Source organism: Centroberyx affinis, unplaced genomic scaffold (assembly GCF_046629955.1).
Source record: "Centroberyx affinis isolate AG114_WGS23_722 - 3 ecotype Tasmania unplaced genomic scaffold, CSIRO-AGI_Caff_v1 ptg002373l_1, whole genome shotgun sequence".
Lineage (NCBI taxonomy): Eukaryota > Metazoa > Chordata > Actinopteri > Beryciformes > Berycidae > Centroberyx > Centroberyx affinis.
The window spans coordinates 340479-359537 of NW_027280630.1; the positions used below are offsets into that span (position 1 = coordinate 340479).

Below are 19059 nucleotides of genomic sequence, written 5' to 3' on the forward strand. Positions count from 1 at the left end.
CACGCAAGCATAACTGTTTTTCAAAAACAACAGCTGTCGTGAAGACTTTAGCTACATAATGGTGTAAATACCTGTCTTTTCCACTCACTCTTCATCGTTTGGCTTCAGAAGACTTGAATTATGCTGCACAAGCTGTAAGGAGTCATTTTCTGGTTATTTTTTTGCCATTTTTGGAACTGTAAAGAACCGGACCCCACTGACTTCAGTTGTTTTGGAGAAGGCTGCTACAGAGTTGTGCTGGCAACCTCCCAGTGTGTTATATGGACTAACAAACTTCACCTGTGTTTCAGCTGGCATGAGGGTGACTGTTCTTTAACTTCTGTTTCCCATGCTGTTATTTTAGGAAGCTAAACCTTTGTCTCACTTACAGTACCTCATTTCCAGGTCAAGTAGTATGATATTTTCTCTTGAGATGTTGTTGTTCCTCAAAATTGTCTAAAACTGTCACTCTTTGTTTGAAAGAGCCCACTAAATAGCTCTGACACATTATCTGTCATATGAATAATCACTTCCTTCTCCAATTTTGGGGAGAATTGTCACTTTATCTCCCACACAATATGCGTACAAGTGTCTATAATCAGATCTGTGGGTGGTGTTCTCCACTGTAGAGGTGAATGAATCAAAGTTCAGGGTTTGACATTTATTATAAATGACATCATAATCAAATATAGTATATATTCATGTTATTCACGGTATATTCACGGTTTGCTGAGAGTATGAGCCTTTTCCATCAATACCTTGCTTGTTTTAAGCAGTTTATAGATTGATGTTTTACGACATTCATATAGTTACACTTATTTTCACCTGACAGCTGCTTGACACAACCGCTGTGTTTGACTGTTGGCCACTAAGCTGCTTCTACTGAGGCATTGAGAGTCAGTACCTTTTTCATTGGATCTTTTTATATTATTTGACATTGAATTATACTCCTACTTCTAGTTTTAGATCACTCAAAGCACCAATTTGAGCTTAACATCTGCAATAAATCTGTTAATCTCCCTGTCATTACCTTTTACCACTGTACTTTTTCTATTTCAAATTAATCCTCCTACAAATCTATTACAAAGCACTCCTTTACGACTCAGTGAACAAATAACTCATAGCAAACAAGTCTGAATATGCCTCTCAACTGTATCTCAACGCTCAGTTCTGGCTTGAACTTCTTAACTAGTCACATTCCACTGTGGGAAGACCACAGGTAAGAGCCTGAGAGAGGGAGAAGTAAGGAGAGAAGGCATGAAAAAGAGAGAAAAGGAGTGAACAAAAGAGGAGAAAACTGTGAAAGGAAAACAAAGGCACACCGATGAAGAGATCATGACTGTTCAACACTACTGGCTGCTGCTGTTGCTGGTCGACTGCCGCGAATGGATTACAGGTAGTGTGGCTTTGGAATGTGCAAATGTGTGTGTGTGTGTGTGTGTGTGTGTGTGTCTGTGTGTGTGTGTGTGTGTGTGTGTGTGTGTATCTGAGAGAGAGCTTTCCTCACACCACACACTGAATGAGTGTGTGTGTTTGTTGGTGAGTCTGAACACATGTATGCTGACACGTACATATTTGTGATTGTGTGTGCATGAGTGTGTGTGTGTGTGCTCATCTGCGTAGGTGTGTATATGCGTGCATGTGCATGTGTATGAATCTGTAGTTTTTGGACTCACGTGTGAGTCATTCGGTTGGGCCGGCCTCCTCTGGGCTCAGCTGGGAGCCTTTAGCCGGCCGGAGCAGGACAAGTCTCAACCTGCCCGCACTGGAATGCTGCTGCCACCAGTAGCCTCCATACAAAGACTCAGTGATGCAGAAGGTACATTTGGTTTAGTTGGTTGTGATTAATGGGGTACACCCATTTACTAAAGGTGTAAGTAAGTGTGATTCACTGAGGAAGAGTGAATCACACTTATTGCTGCTTCACCTGGAATGAGAAAAGTGAGGCAAGAAGTGAGGCAATAACACTTTAAAGGGACATTTATGTAACTTTTTTATATACATAAATGTCTGTTTTGCTACTTTCTATCGTCGAGTGATGCCATGCAATAGTGATTCAACCTATAGCCAGGTCATGAAACCTGCTGCAGCACCTAGTTTACCTTTATGTTGAAATGTTACACTGTCATTCATGTTGTGTGGTTTATGTCTGTTCTTTGATGTCTTAAATGGTATCTTTGCTAAATGTCTGTAAATGTCAGACTCAATGCTCTTACATGCAAATACAGGCAATTACAGGCAAATTCCTGTAAAAGGCTAAATAAATGAATTCTGAAATCTGAATCTGATGAAAGCTTTTACATTTGCTGTTCTAAACTCCTTTGAGGGAAACCCTCTTTCCCGGGAAAAGTCCTCTGCAGCACAGGAAGGGATTTTATGTTTATGGAAGCCACAAAAGCAGTGTTTTTTGAAAAAATATAAGAGGATAGAAGAAATAACAAGCCACAGTCAACACTGAGTCTTTTTTATTACAGTATGTTGGGCTAGTGCCTACATTGCAACACACCAAAGCAATAACCACTTATCAGCAAAGGTGTCACCAAAATAAAACAAAAAAACAAGAATCATGCAGATAATTACATGGAATAATCTCAAACCTTTATTAACCTCTATCAGTGACTAGTGGGAATTGCAACAAAATCGATACATCCTCCTACACAAGTCTCTGACTCAGCACTTCCCCTCCTTTGTCCCCCTGTAACTCAAACATTAAAGTCACATTTTCACAACAGAGATGAGTAACCAGCTAATTTGAGCAGAGATCCAACAGAAACTAGTGAAGCTGTAATATATCAGGATGCAAATTACAGCAGTAATAATAACACTGCTTTGTCCTTGTTTTGGCGTGAGAACGAAGGCTGAAAGGTTTCGTTCTCACACCTGTAACACAGCTGAAATGTCTTGTGAGCAGCTGAAAATGCATGGGGAGTGGGTGGGGAGTTTTTGTTCCACAATAGACTGCGTGCCATAAAGTGATTTTTGCAAGCCAGAAATCTCAGCATCCAAGTAATCATTGAGTTCAGTAGTATTGCTCAACAACCCCATCAACCCCCTGCAGATATATTATGGTTATTTTGTGTGATGGTATAGTAAAAACACATGTACTGATCCTTTAATTGTGCATCTAAAATCTGACGTCACTGTTTTCCTTTAATTGAACAGTAAAGACCTAAATCTAAATCTTTTGTCATACTGTTTCCATCCTCTCCCCACTGTCAGGTGCTGTGAGCGGCATCAGCCCCTATATCAGGCATTATGAGGGATTGTCGTACGACAGGGAGGATCTCCACAGGAGGCAGCTGAGGGCCAGGAGAGACACTCAGCCTCAGGATCACACACTGCAGCTGGACTTCACAGCTTTCCACAGGTGGCCTCCTGTTTCTCTGACTGTGGCTGCCACTTCAAAAAGCCCTTTTATTAAAATACACAGCATTCTGGTTAAATACACAGTATTCTTGTGACTGAACACGCTCTTTATTCTTGTTCCTAAACCAATATCCAATGCCACTCATTAATCAGTCCTGTTGTTGATAGACACAAATACTGTCCACAACACTACAAAGCTTGATCACATCTGTATGCTGTTTGTATGCGTGTGTGTGTGTGTGTGTGTGTGTGTGTGTGTGTGTGTGTGTGTGTGTGTGTGTGTGTGTGTGTTTCTTTTCCCCTCTTCAGAACATTCCGGTTGCGCATGAGACGAAGTGCAGCAGGATTCTCCGAAAATTTCAGTGTGTTCAGTGAAAACGGTCCCACAGCGGCTGACCTCTCCCATTTATATTCAGGAACTCTAGAGGGTGGGTATGACAAGGATATACGGCCCACCAGGGCCCGGGACAGTTCGCTTGCATTTCACTCAAATCAAAGTTTAAATCGAAGCCATTTTTCACCTAGAATAATGGTATCCTTAATCCTTTATAGTTTGGACATGGCAAAAGATTTGAAGAACATACACTTCCTGAATTGACTGGATTGAATGTGAATCAGTTCACTGCCTTCTCTCTCTCTCACCTCATATCTTGCCTCATCTATCTCTCTATCTGTCCCTCTCTCTCTGATGTCTGTCCACTGCCTCTGATCTCCAATTTTTTATTGTATCTTATCTCTTATCTCTGTCTGTCTCTCTCTCTCTATGTCTCGGTTATCTGTTACCTCTGTTCCCCTCGCTCCCTGACATTTTATCTCTCCTGACCCGGTCTTGCAGGTGAACATGGTTCGGCCTGCCATGGCTCAGTGATACAGGGTCAGTTTGAAGGCTCCATCCATACAGACAACGGGACCTATCACATAGAGCCGCTCCATAGATACACCAGCAGCCGGACGGATCATCACTCCATAATCTACCATGAGGATGACATGGGTAAGACTTCCTTCACTACTTTAACCTTTATGTTTCCACGAAAGGAGTTCTTCTTCTGTAGTTGTGGTAGTTGGTTGTTGAAGGAGGAGAGCGCAGTATTCACTCACTTTCACCAGATTTCCCCACCTGGTCTAGAGAAACGAACCAATCATCTTCTGGTCCTATTCTCCCTTTTCTAACCTCCCAGCTGTCCATTATAAAAAAACAACCAAAATAAAAATATGGAAACGATTATATTTGTGCATCTGCAAAAAGAAGTGTCCAAATGAAGTGTTAAGCCTCCTAACCTCATTTGCTCTGCCTGGCTATCTGGAGACGGTGTCGCCGTCCAATAAGAAATGCCTCACTAGTTCTCTTCCACCGTTTTGATTAACGGCCCTCTTGGCAACCGAACGGACCGGCAAAACCACTGCAGCGAAATAAATTTTCTTCTTGTTATTGTTCCTCTTCGCTCTCTTTCCTATCTGTACAGTATCTGCTGCCTCAGGCTCTGCTGGTATGAACTAAGGTTAGTAGGAGTCAGTGAACCAGCCGCACCTGTACCTCCTGGTGAGGTACGGGTACGGGTACCCACCCTGTGCGCCAGCCAAAGAAAAGATGAAACTGAGATGGTGTGACTTTAGGAAGAGGAGGAGGGAAGAGGGATGGGGGCTGAAGTAAGGAGGAAGGTATGAAGGAGAGAGAGGAGGAGGAGGAGGAAGAAGAGAAGGATTGGAGGGCTGTGGCTGTAAGCGATCTATGATATATATACAGGGACAGGAGAGAAGGAGGATGGGTTGATTGTGTTTATAAGCTGGTTATAGAACATAAAGGGAGAGGAGGATGGAGGAGAAAGCGGAGGAGTAGGAGGAAAATGAAATCTTTCAAAAGTTGAAGGTTTGAAGCTGCCCTGATGATACATTCAGTCTAGTTGGCTTCTGAATATGTCCGTCTCTTGATTTTGCCAGCTGGCAATCATTACTGAGAGCTGTAATATTGTTCAGTATATGCATGTTTCTGTGCCTGTGTGTGTCTGTATGCCTGTGTGTGTGGGTGTGTGTGCATCTGTATTATGATTTCCAAGAAATCATTTAGCTGGAAACACACTGAACCATTCTGCAGATCATGCCAAGACCCCCTTGTGCTTATCCTGAAGGACCAGACTCCCCGGCTGCTTTTTTCCCCCATCTCTTTCACCCCTTTCACAACTGTAACAAAACTGTACTTTTGAGGCGTTGCTATTGACAACATCCTGTACTTTCATTCACAGGCCAGCATAACTGCAGGAAACTCTGAAAGATCTGGCACACGATATTTCTACGAAACAATCAGTGGTTCCACGCAGGCTAAAGTGGGACAGGTGAAGCTGAGATAATGTGTCCAGTTCCTGTGTGTCCTTCAGTTCCTGCGGTTGTGGTCTGAGGGAGACTGATGTTGAATTAGGACATTCTGGCCCCTGGGATGGAGGATGTGATGAAGTCCCTTGTATCTGGGACAAAGGGCAAGACCCAGGTTGACCTTTGTAACAAATACATTGTAAAAATATCAGCAGCACCTGATGGGAGGTGGGGGACTATGAAACAGTCGCTGTGCGTTCATTCAGTCCTTTGTTTGTTTGCTCATTCGTTCATTGTTTTTCCACTTTTGACTGATTTTGAGAAAACTTGAAGGAATTATTGTGTTCCAGCATTTTCCAAATTATACCAATTAGTCCAAGGGGGCGCTAAACTGTTCATTCAACATGTTTACTGTTGCCTTGTTTTTTCATGACATACACTGACCAGGTGATTATAGTGAAAAGTTATGTTCCCTTGGTGGTTTCACCTACACAATTAAAATTAAAAGAATTACTTAAGTAGAAGTAAAATTACTGGTGTAAAAATCTACTTAAGTGAAAGTAAAAAGTAGTTCATTTAAAATGTACTCTTTAAATGTCCTTTAAAAAAGACATTGTTACCTATGAACTTTCCCATGCAATGCAGAAAAGACGAGAGTACAGTTCAAACTTTTTTTGTAGTTTTTACATGTAAAAAATAAAAAATGAAAAGCATAAACAAAGTAGGCTAAATCACGAATAATAAACAATTCACAATTAAGGAATGTGTTAGGCATGAAGTATGAATCTCTGTTTTAACTGTTTTATCAAATTTAGGCCTATTTACTCTCTTTAAGTGAATTTGAAGGACTATATTGAGCATTCTGAAAATAAGATTCTGAAATTCATGTCATTATTCAATACGTTCTAATGAAACTGAAAATACCCATCCCCATTATTCTATAAATAACTGCTCTTCCAGTCACTTGCTTTGAGCCCCGCTGCCGCACAGAGCGCTGCTCGCTTGTTTATTCAAAGTTTATTAATTAATATTGAACGTATCGCATGTCCAATATCCGACACTGCACATCCTTCGGTCCCCAGCAATGCACCCGCTAAGTGTGAAGTAGATCGGACGAATGGTTCTCGAGATACGCAAAGGACACACATACAGACAGAGATTCCTTGCTAGTATGATGTTAATACATTGATTGTTTGTTTTGCTACTAGCTAGCTCGCTCACTAGCAAGGCTAACTAGCTGGACAACAACCGGGCAAAATCAAAGTGTAGCTGGATGGCTCTTAGGCTTATATTAACTAAGCCACTATCATGGATGAATTTGACCATTTAAAGTTACAGTTAGCTAACGTCACCTCCACATTCAGGATTGATGCAAATGTAGTTTACGACTGGCCAGTTTTTTTTTTAATGCAGCAATGCTTATGGAGAGCCTACAATGGATGAAATTTAAAATGTACTGAAGTACAATAGCCTGCTTACAATAAGTCAAAAGGTAGCTACTTAAATACAAATAAAACCACTGGCTTCTGTAAATCACCGTAATTTGTTACTTCCACCTTTGCTAATATTTCATTGTACTGTATCCTTTTAAACATTTACCCAGACAGACAGTGTGTGTTTATTTACCATGGAGCATGCCAGAACAGGTTTCACTTGGACTTCATCAATCAGTCATGAATATAAATGTTGTGTAGCAAGGTAAATATTTTCTCAAGCAATATATTATGATCATATCCAGCCCACATTTGTCCTGCATGGAAATCAGTATGATTACATACAGTACAAGCTCTAAGGCTCCTTGTTAATCTGTCTCAGTGTTACAGATCATCCTTTTTAACTCACTTTGAATTGATTTGAAATGGTTTTATCTGTATGCACTACAGTACTTCTATGTAGAGAGTGTGTTTTGTAGACAAAACACATAGCTGTCCAGGTCAGAGGATTATGCTGCATTCCACACTAAGGCATAATGCAAACTGTAGACTGCATGGCTCATGGTGTGTGTGTGCGTGTGTGTGTGTGTGTGTGTGTGTGTGTGTGTGTGTGTGTGTGTAAGAAGCACTGAAAAGAATGACTAGGTCTAGGTCAGCTCGGTCAGATCTTCCTGCTGCGCGGCGCTGAAAGAGGAGAGGCAGACCTTCAAGTTAAACAATTCCAGAGCAAGGAGTGTCTGTGTGTGTGTGTGTGTGTGTGTCTGTGTGTGTGTGTGTGTGTGTGCGTGTGTGTGTGGGTGTGTGCGTCTGCCCTGTAGTTACCCCCAGTTCACTTGACCTCTCCTTTGAAGTGTCACGCCATGCGGTGAATGATGGGTAACTATCGAGCATTTCACGTTTCCTGGAGCTTTTACCGCTTACCTATGATCTCTCCCCTTCCTGCTCATTGTATCATAATAAGACACACACACACACACACACACACACACACACACACACTGTACATGCACACACACATGTCCCACCATTCATCATGTTGTTCAAATGTATCAAGTTTTATTGTTTATTAAATATATGCATAATCGTGACATGATATCTCTTAATATTTAACTCCTGGGTTAGAGATTAGTAATTGCCCTTTTAAAATGAATGTGATGCAGGTGATTTTATAGTCAGGAAGCAGCTTCCGTGTCGTTGACTTGACTTGGCTTGAGAGTCTTTGGGAAGGCATCCGCATGTCGTGATCCCTTGTATTGTTGTTTAATGTTTTTACAATATGTCCGCTGGAAATATTCGCCGGAGCCGTTATTTAGGTTCCACACTCCAACAAGTCTGTCACATGTTCTGTCAAGCGAGCGTGTAAATGATCCTTCAAGCCCTTATTTCTTCATGAGATTTCTTGCCAAATCACATCATACCCTCTGTGGAGGATTTCGGAGAACGCTGGTTAAGAAATGTTCCTATGGGAGGCTGGCTGAACTCTTGGTCTTACGGCAATCCCTGAAGGCTATCAGCCTTTTGCACTGATCCGAAAGAGACAGCTGGGAGATTTGTAGCCTGTGTCGGTCTGGACTTGTGGCATTCTGGTAAATACACAAACGGGTTAGGACGCTTTTTGACCTTCACATAAAGGAAATCTTTTATTTGCATAAGAGCATGGGGGCTGCAAAACGGCAAAGTCATCCTTCCTGGAAAACAGTGATACAGTTCAATGCAAACTAGGAAGCAGCTTCGGTTCCCCAGGCCAAATGGACCGGACCCAAGTTTGAGATCAACATATTAGCTGTCAAACTTTACATAAAAGTCTCATAAATAGTGTAAATAGGGAGGATGGGTGGTGATAGGCCGTGTTGTTTGGGCTGGCTGAGGCATAAAAACTCCCACCAAGCCTGCGAATCATGAAGTCTGCAAGCATTACGGGGCCTTGTGCTTAGAAAGACCATCTTGTAACTGGTAGGTCAGAGGTTCGATCCCAGCAGCAGCCACGTCTCCTGCTGAAGTGTCCTTGAGCAAGACACTAAACCCCCTTCCTGCTGTAATGTAAACGTAATGTCTCAGTGTGCAGGATGCTCAGCTGTAAGTGGTCTATAAATGCTGGAATGAGATTTTGATTAGGAGCGGGGCACTGGCACCGGTTTTCTACATTACACTGAACCCTGGAAATGGTTTCTGATGATTGCTGGGGATTCAGTCTTGGCTGAAGTATGACAGTGATTTTTCATTCTGGGAAAATCTTATTTTTATGTTCCTCTTCCAGATTTAGAGGTCCAAACCAATAGTTCAGTGGTTTCTAATAGTTTAGGAGCTCTTTCAGGTTTGAGGCTCAGGCTCTTTCACTCTGACCAGATTCAGACAGACAATTTGCTTTGCTGTTTAAGTTGGCGAAAGACTGATAAAAGACTGATTTCTGGTAAAAAAAAAAAAATTGCCTTTGTTTGCAAGTTTGGCTACACAGCTCAGAAACATTTGTCTCCTTCATTTGCCTTAAAATTAGTGTGTTTCTTCTCACGCAAAGTTTAGTTTAGAAAGAGTCCAAGTTATGGCTCCAGAAAGAGAAAGAAAGCAAGAAAGCAAGAGAGACAGAGAGAGAGAGAAAGAGAGAGAGAGAGAGAGAGAGAGACGTCTGGAAATAATTCTGTCAATGGTTTAACGCCCAGCATTTAGCCCCCAAGATCCACCTCCACCCCCCACCCTACCCCCCCGCCCATACCATGTATAGAATGAAGCTGCAGCTGCTGTTCTGATTGGCCGTAGAACTTTAGTAGGATGGTGTGATCCAATCATGTGCTGAGTGTCTCTCTCACTGTATGTTTCATCCAGTGAGAAGTTGTGTTGAGGGCAGGCTATTTTACACACACACACATATGCACACACACACAAACTGGCCATTACCCCTTGAAGTTGTTATGGGTCACCAATTAATGGTCAAAATACTATCGCTCTCTTATTACCGTCTGCAGATGACATGTGAAAGTGATTATTACGCCATATGACTCTACTGTAAGTTGTCGAATTCAATGTCAATTTTTGTCTGGATTTATATGCTTGGAACAGTCAGTTTTCTCTACACTAATCTCAGCTATAACCATGGGGTTGTTGAATAATCCCTCTAAAACCTATTGTTTTTGCCAGAGGGATGTATTATTATTGTACACGATTTACAAATAATAATACAGCAGTGTACAGTATTGTCTCAAAAATGCACTCACAATAGGCCCTTTTCATCTTCTGTTTCTCAATGCTTCTGCATTGAGAAACCGGTGCATTACATCTTTCTGTTGCCAGCTATGGCCTTCACTAAATCGCTCCACAACCTGCCCAAAATGTTTAATTTGTTTCATTATGTATCTAGTGCTAGTAACCATTACAATTTTGTTGTTTTTGTTGGATTGGTTTGTCAATAAGTCGCAAAAAGAAACTTGCCACAGGAAGTTGTAATGCACCGGTTTAGCTGTTACCATGACGATGTGAAAAGGGCCTATAATAAGAATTTCTTGTCATTTGTATTGTGAGGAAACCTTTTTTCAAATAGATATTAATAATCAGTTATTAATGGAATCAGTCAAGAGAGCTGGTCTAGTGTAATAATATAGTTGTTCATACAGCCCTGAATATGTGCTGATGCAAATATTTGCAGTGACATATGCCAGTGATTAATGTTGTACATCTCAGTAAATTTAGCCAATATTTTATTTACTTTTGTAATGTGTCTACTCAGAATTGAGTGTTCACATCATCCAATATTTACCTGGAAAGTTTTCTTTAACCTCATATTTGCTCACATATTTGCTCACATCACCCATGAACCAAATATACTCTGTTGCAATATGCGGTCCTGTTTGCTCCTTTTTCTGGAATTCTGAGGATTTGCCAGTGGGCCAATTTGTGCAAATGCAATGCCTCCCATGGCTGTGATTACCCCATTATTCCATCAAACTGAAAGAGGCAGCCATCCCAGAGGTGTTGCAAATCACAGATAGAGATGTTGCTTCAAGGAAATCAAACCAGTAGTTATCACACCATTTTCCACAGGGTGCCCCATGGCTCCCACTCAAGATCCACTGTGGCGATTTACAAATGTGGGCCGCTATTTATAAAGTTTTCTGAGTATATGAGCGCTGTTCTGTCCATATCTTAAAGATCTTGAAGTGTTGGTGATCGAGGTGTTTAGGCTGATTTCTGCTGTTGCACTTATTGTAGTAAGTTGCTGTGCATGGATATAATGCCCTGGATAAACGGCTAAAATGAAAGCGCAATGTAAATGTGTCAGCTTGTCTCAGAAGTTTAGTGAATCCAGAGACACTAGAGCGAGAAAGTTGGCAAAATGTTGGATTCACTCTTATATAGGTTTCCTTGTGATCAGCTTCAATTCCACAACCTGACATAGGCTACAGGGAAATGCCGCTTCCTGATAAGTAGAGGAGTTGATTTGTCCGAGTTGAAGATGTTTGGGTTGGCTAGACTGCCTGTGACACTGAAAGAGATCATTCAGTATGAGGTGCTAGGTGTCCAATAGATAACATGGACATTTTGTTGCTAGAATCACACAAAAGTGAACTTGGCCTCCAGGAAACAAACTAATAGTGGCGTGATGTTCTCTATCACTAGGGTCATAAAGTAATAATTATTACCCTGTGCACCTTTTGAGTAAACCACAGACGTCACAAGGCTTGGTGTCTTCACTTACTGTAACTTCAGTTGGGGATTTTCCATGTCTACTTGACCTTGAAATCCTCATCTGGAAACACCAGAATAAGAAAAGGGAGCTAAAAAATTTTTAAAACTTCAATGCAGCTCATAATCACCTCATCAAGTCCCCTTCATGGGTTACAGTATGTGTTACACAAACAGATTTTAACATTCAGTCTGATAGGAGATCCAGCTGCCAAGATTTTCGGGCATTTTACCAAACGCTAAGCACACACAACGCATGCAGGCCACATAATCATTCCAATACAAACAAATGAGTAACTTTCCAATGTCCAGCCTGCGGCCCTGGCCCACATTAAGAGGTTGACCTACAGTGTTGGACAGAGTGTGTGTGTGTGCGTGTGTGCGTGTGTGTGTGTGTGTGTGTGTGTGTGTGACTGTGTGATGTGAGTGTTGGTGGCTGCATGGACAGGCGTAGGGACTGTTTTGTGAAATAATTTGTTGTATGCGTGGGTTTGCTTGTTTGTGTGTGTGTGTGTGTGTGTGTGTGTGTGTGTGTGTGTGTGAGTGTAGCAGCGTGTTTATTTGTGAGCTTACCTTACACAATGTCTTGTTTTTGCCAACACACAGACAGTAGTGTGTTGAACCGAGGCTTTGTGTTTGATCTTTGTTCAGTGAATTATTGGAAAACACTGTGTTTTATTTCAGACAGATTTAGGACACTCAACATGCACATTCAGATGAATCATAATGACTTTACCAGTTTCCTAATTAAATGAACACAATTAAGTACTAAATTCCTAGTGTTTTTGTGTTTTCGTGTGTGGGTGCATGTAAGTGTGTGTATTTGGGGGTATAGCATGTTGCAGCGTGTGTGTGTGTGTGTCTGTGTGTTTGTGTGTGCGTGTCTGTGTATGCATGAGTGAAAGAAAGAGAGAAAAAGGAGAGGAGAGGAGAGGAGCGGAGGTAAAAGAGGAGATAGAAGAGTTTTGTATGCCCAGTAATGTGTGTGTCTCTAAGTGTCTGTGTTTGTTTCTGTGCAGTTCTGCCGTCCATGGGAACCGGCCCTGATGCATTCTGCGGTGCAGGACACTTACATCTCCTCGCCCAAAGCCTCAGACCCAATGAGGTAGGACAGGCCAGACATCATCTCACTGAATACACACACACCCACACACACAGACACACACAGACACACACAAACACGTACACACACGCTGCCCTACTTTCTGTCCTTCCCTTCTCTCTCAAAATTTCCTCCTCTGCAATACCATTTACGGCCAATTAGCTCCAAACTCCTTTCTAGGAGGGAATTCACCCGCTATATCTGTCCTTATTTATGAGTGCACTCATTTGTGTTATATTTAGCCCGTTGAGTCATGAAGAATAAATTGCAGGTCGTAATTCCAACCAGGATGTTATTAACAGAAACTGTCATAAAAAAGGTGTGTAAGATGAATGGTGACAAGAAAGCTGAAAGTGAGCTGTTTCTTTATAACCTTTATAACAGTTTTCACTCTCGGCCTGAAATACAGTTACAGTAGCTATCGCAGGTCAGAATCAGCCAGACGATTGGGGCGACTTGGCTGCACTGTATAAAGATTTAATAAACAGCTGGTATAGATGTCTGCCAGATCTGCATAGCTATCTACCCTATGTATACTCAATCTATTGTTAAACTACGGCTGATTGGGTGGCGGTCCCAGCGTCCCTTGTCAACAATGGGTGCCGGGGACAGTCATGTGGCTCCATGTTTAACAACATACCTGCCACTTAAGATCATTTCCAGTGTTCGGTCACCTCTTAGGACACGAAATGCTTCAAACAGATGTTGTTCCCAGTGGAGTGTCCCAAGTTTTGTCTCCACCGCCGCTCACACATCCTCTTTCCCACTTGGAAACATGTCCATGCACCTTGTGACACGCCGAAATGTTATTGTTGATATTAAGTACTTTCTGATATGAAAACACAACCAGCTCCAGATTTCCCTGACGTCATGTTTTGATCGGATGTCAGTCCTTAATTGGACGTATCAGGAGGGCTATGTGAGTTTCCAGCTGCCAGATGAAGACAAATTATGTAATAATTCTGAGAAGAGGTTCAAGGGCTGAGGTGCAGTCTGGGTAAACACAACATTGTGGTTCAAATCTGTGTCATCACCTATGCAGCACATCCTCTATCATCTGACTATCTCTACTGTAGACTATAATCTGGAAAAACGTTTAATTCACTCATTCATTCATGTTCACCTTTGTTGTTATCTGTGTGTCTTCATCCACAGGAGGCGCCAGTGAGCCGCTCCAGGAGAACAATCGATGAATCAAAGACCAGCTGCCTGCTCCACCTCCATGCTGACCACCTGTACTACAGGAAATTCAGGACTGTAGAGGCTGTTGTGGCTCAGGCGAGTGTCCCAAATTTATTGTCTTTAATGTATAATACGTTGGGATTACATTTTGATCAGATCTGATACTTTATATGTGACACATGCAATTTGTTAAACCCATAATTTCATGTTAAGTCTTGGAATTGATGCATAATTATAGAGAAGGGATGATAGAAAAACAGAGTGAAGTACAAAAGGCTCAAAAACTTGAATGCTGATCATACCCATTTTAGCTAAAACATATTCATTGTGACTGTTGAATAAAGACGTAGCTCACTCAGTTTTCAAGAGCTCTGGCTATTTTCCAGTATATATATAGAAAAGGACAGAACCTGTACATACCTCCTTGCTGTCCTCCAACCATTGAGGTGCCACTTTGGTGGTGTCAGACTTGGTTGCTGTTGTATCTGAGCTGCCCCATGTTTCAAGGCCCAGAGTGTCCCAGAGTGACCCACCGCGTACATTGGAACACCTTTCTGGCATAATGGTACATCCAGGACCGTTATGTAATACCGGAGCATCAAAACAAGGCAGGACTTCCTTGCCCGTTGGCTCGGCCCTGCGTGCTTTATTTACAAACCTGTCCATGAATGTGGTGTCCTGGATTCTGGGTACAGCGAGGGTCCACCTGGGTAGAGCAAAGTTTACGGGATGTTAGGAGTAATTCTCATTCACTTTGTCAGATTGGTTAATTCTTTGCCTGTTTGTTACACTGATGAACTGACATGGTTTGTGATTAGTGATATCATTTTGATCTGTTATCAAATTTCCCTGTGATATTGATGTTATCTTATTAAGGCAGTGCTTTTTGTGAGTCAGAACGAGTCTTTTGGTCACATGACTCGATTAAGCAATTTATTTTTCCTTCTTTCGTCTGTTTCCCTTTTGCTATCCAACGCTGAATGTCTCTCCAAGGGGAAACAATTTGTTTTGAGGCAGTGCATTAATTACTATTGATACACGCAGCAGTTCTAATAAAAGGGGCAAACTGTTGCTGCTACTGGGCTGAATAAAGCCTCGGGGCCAACTGCCAAGCCCTCCAAAGACACACTCAGCTGTCATGGCATCGCGCATGGCAGGATTAGAGAAAGATGCCACGAATCTTGTCACTCGCGGAGCACATGGTGGCGTACGGGTAGCAGGCGCTCTGCCAACGCTGTGAGCCAGGTGTGAGGGCTGCTGCCAGACCAGCAGCCAGCCAGCTCCAGTGTTGTTTGGCTGCTCCTGTGCTGCTAAACTGGACCCAACAGCCTGTTCCAGCCATCAATATGTAGCAACACCACTACCGCTGCCAGGCCAAGGTCTATTACAGGGTAGGTTGTATGGAGGCCTTTCATAAAACCTACATAGTCTCAATGATACAACTTGATTTGAAGATTCAGTCAACCTCCTTTTTTGCATTTAGTGGACTCTGTGAACTCTGGACTGGCTTATTAAATTTAAAATGGCAAACATGTTTAACCTTCTGTCCCCTGGCCTTGACCTTTGACCTTATTAGAACAGCAAAATTACTGCCTGCCTCTGAGCTCCACTGTGGAGGGGCTTATGTGAGAAAATCCACATGATCACTTTTCAGAAAAGACACATAATCCATTCTTTCAATGAAATGGGGCCACAAAACAGACTTCACAGATTCAAAGTTGATCAAAAACCATGCATGTCTGGTTTCAACTGTTTATGTTTTCTATAGCTCCTAGTGTATGTCAGCTGACCTGCGGTGAACTCAAGTGTGACCGACATACTGGGTTAAAAGCTGACTGCCTGCTGGCATGCCTCCATTGCCTCAGTGCAATAAGCAACATGGCAGTGATTTAGGTGTCTGTCTGTGTTGAAACTTACCCAAACTGAACAATGCTTTTGCCATTGGGGTCAGAGGTCACATTAGATGTGCTAGCCTGATATTGAGTTTAGCCACATACTGATATGGGAATCCAGTGACATAACATCAATGATTGCTTTTGCAAGTTAATAGAGAGAATGTATCTAAATTAGAACTAATAACCAGTACTTGTTATTGCATTCCGTATGTGATTGGAAATTGATAAGAGCACAGATCTGTAATCTTGTTTAATCTTATTTAATTTAATTGATTTAATTTAATTTCATTTACATTCACATGGGCTTTAGTCACAGCATCTGATCCAGGTTCAATTTGTCTCTAAAGGAGGCACTTGCCATATCTTTTGTGTTTTTCCTCTTTTAAACATGTATTTATTTACCTGTTAGATCTGTCTCAGATCTGAAATGGTTTAATTAAAGATTTTTCTTAGTGGTGAAAGCGAGGTCAGTCAATCACTAAGTCAGTCTGTCCTCAGATGTTTGTTTTTTTGGGGTTTTTTTTATTTATGGAAGCCTTGTTATTTACCTTGGCCTTCCTCTTGCTATCCCTCTCCTCATCCACCACTCTCTACTCACATTCTTTCCACCCGAAACAGATACACTTATGTTTTCCCTGGTCGTGTGCCAGCTCTTTGTTGCACCGGTCGAGCAATTTTAAGTGATGTGATCTTTGAGTGTAAACAGACAAAATGCTGGTGTCAATCACCAGTGACCTGCTTTTACTGGACACGAGTGAGCGCCTCTGGCCTCCGAGGTGTCAATATTTACCGCAATGGAAAGTCCCAGCAGGCTGTATTGTATGAGCACCTCCTGCCTCCTTCTGTAGAAAAGGATTCTATAGACTCAGAGCTTCACATGTGACTGGTTTGCACGTGCCCGTTGGAAAGTGTGACTGCCTGTGCCACCCACACTGAAAACACCACGCAACTTTACAGATTAACTGACTTGGCAGAATTATGATCAGACCTAGGTCAAAGCGTGTTTGCAAATAATGTGTAGCCCTTTTTTTTAATCTGCTTGGGGCAGCAGGTGGATGGGGTTTATCAGGGAAGTTCAGACTGTCAATCACAGGAAAAATATTAAATTAACTGCCAAATACTTTCTTGTGATTATCAAAACTTTCTGCCACTTATGATATTGTCCTGTGTTGCCAACCTCACCCACCTAGCACCTGATTATCAGAACCAAAATGCCTAACAGGTTGTTGTTGACAATGAAATCAGGCTGTTGTCTGTTAAAATAAATGATAAATGTGTTTCTCTCTCAGGTTGCCTCTTACATGCGAGCCGTGAACGACATCTACGACAAGGTGGACTTTGATGGAATCAAGCTGATCAACTTCAAAGTCAAATCCCTCAGTGTAAGATCCCCCTGCACTCTTAACAACTATCAGATTGTCCCAAAGCTTAGCTAGATTTAACTACTTCAGATGTAGGCCGCTGATAACTCCATACAACTAGTAATCCTAGCTTGAACATGATATATTCAATTCACGATTCACAAACTGCCTTGAGTTCTTTCACTTTTCTTCTCATTAGACTGAATAGAACGAAAAAGGCCCTATGGAAGTTTCTGTAAAGAGCCTATAATGGAGATAATGGGGATAATGCACCAGTCTCAGGTGGTGCCTATATGTCTTCTGTGGAAATGTATTTCTCAGAACAGACATGTCATGCCAGTGAGAATCACACCGAGACAGACTCTCAGTCCCAAAATTACTTTAAATGATTGAAATACAATACATGTGCAAGCTTCTCACCGCTTGGGAAGAGTTTGTAATTCTGGTCTCGTATGATGAGCTCAGAGATAGGGAGGTCTGTTTAGATATTTGACTCAGCAGGTCACAGTCTGTCTGTCTCTGTCTGTCTCACCCTCTCTCTCCAGGTGGTCACTGAAGAGGATAAGACAGACCCTCTGCAGCGTCCGTTCATCGGGCCAGAGAAGCTGCTGAGTCTGTACTCAGAGAGCAACTGGGGCAACTACTGTCTGTCCTACCTGCTCACGAACAGAGACTACAGCGGAGTGCTGGGGCTCGCCTGGGAGGGCAAGGCTGGTGAGATGCATTCAAAACAACAAAAAATCAGTTCAAAAATGCATACACGCATGCAAAAAGCCACATACATGCTCGCACACCACACACGCACACTTGCATGCATGCACACACACATCCAAAAATAAACACAAATACACTTTTTAAAGCTCATTTTAATGTTTCCCTCATTATACAGAAAGTGACGAGAAAGCTAGAACTCTTAATAGGAAAAAAAGGGAGGATGACATACAACAGCAGGTCAATATTAAGACTCACAACATCATGGCCAATTGATTATGTGGTATGTGACCTAGTCCACACCCACACACCAAACAAAGACACCTTTGCAGTGTAACAGGATCTCAGAACAGCATCGCCATCCCAACAACACTGACAACATGGAAACAAACACACTATCCCATTCAAATAAACATCAAGTGCTACTAGTCTTACTTTATGCCTGGTAACAATACAAAGTTAACACTGTCTAGTCAAGTCAAGTTTATTTATATAGTCCTTCATCACACAGGACATCTGAAAGGACTTTATAGAGAACAAGCCTACCTAGATCGAACTAATCAACAGTCAATCACAAAACATAATGACGTAATACAGTATGCACCAAAATAGAACACAAGGAAACAAAACAAAGCACTAGACACTAAGTAGCATGTTGGGAAGACAATCCTACCTAGCCTAAATAGCCTTGCCTACGCGGCACCACCAACCTTAGACCCTCAATGAAGATGAGGAAAAACTCTCAAGAAAAACCTTATAAGGAAAGAAATGGAAGAAACCTTGGGCGGGCCAATTAATTCAGGAATCCCCCACCAGGACAGCTGAGTGTGCAATAGGTGCCGGGACAAAACAATGGACAAAACGGAAGATGACATGGACAATTACAATGAGATAAGAAAACAAATCAGACAATAGTTATTCTACAGGCTTTTGACAGTGGAGACAGCCAAATATGTCAAAGTCGTCTTAGAAAAAATCATGACAGGCTAACAAAAACATGAAATAGATGTTTAGATTGGGTTTGGTGAAAAAATGTCATTTGGAAGGGA

At 41.9% G+C, this 19059-nt stretch overlaps 1 protein-coding gene across 1 annotated transcript in view; it reads left to right on the forward strand.

The window, feature by feature from the left end:
• Window positions 1-1180: 1180 nt before the first annotated feature.
• LOC139656046 (disintegrin and metalloproteinase domain-containing protein 10) overlaps window positions 1181-19059 on the forward strand; it is a 34776-nt gene continuing 16897 nt past the window's right edge. The window contains exons 1-8 of the mRNA XM_071533537.1: window positions 1181-1375; window positions 3199-3346; window positions 3655-3773; window positions 4181-4336; window positions 12779-12864; window positions 14017-14139; window positions 17228-17320; window positions 17845-18013. Coding sequence (XP_071389638.1) covers window positions 1315-1375; window positions 3199-3346; window positions 3655-3773; window positions 4181-4336; window positions 12779-12864; window positions 14017-14139; window positions 17228-17320; window positions 17845-18013 — 955 coding nt within the window. The 5' untranslated portion in view covers window positions 1181-1314. The remainder of the gene's footprint in view (window positions 1376-3198; window positions 3347-3654; window positions 3774-4180; window positions 4337-12778; window positions 12865-14016; window positions 14140-17227; window positions 17321-17844; window positions 18014-19059) is intronic.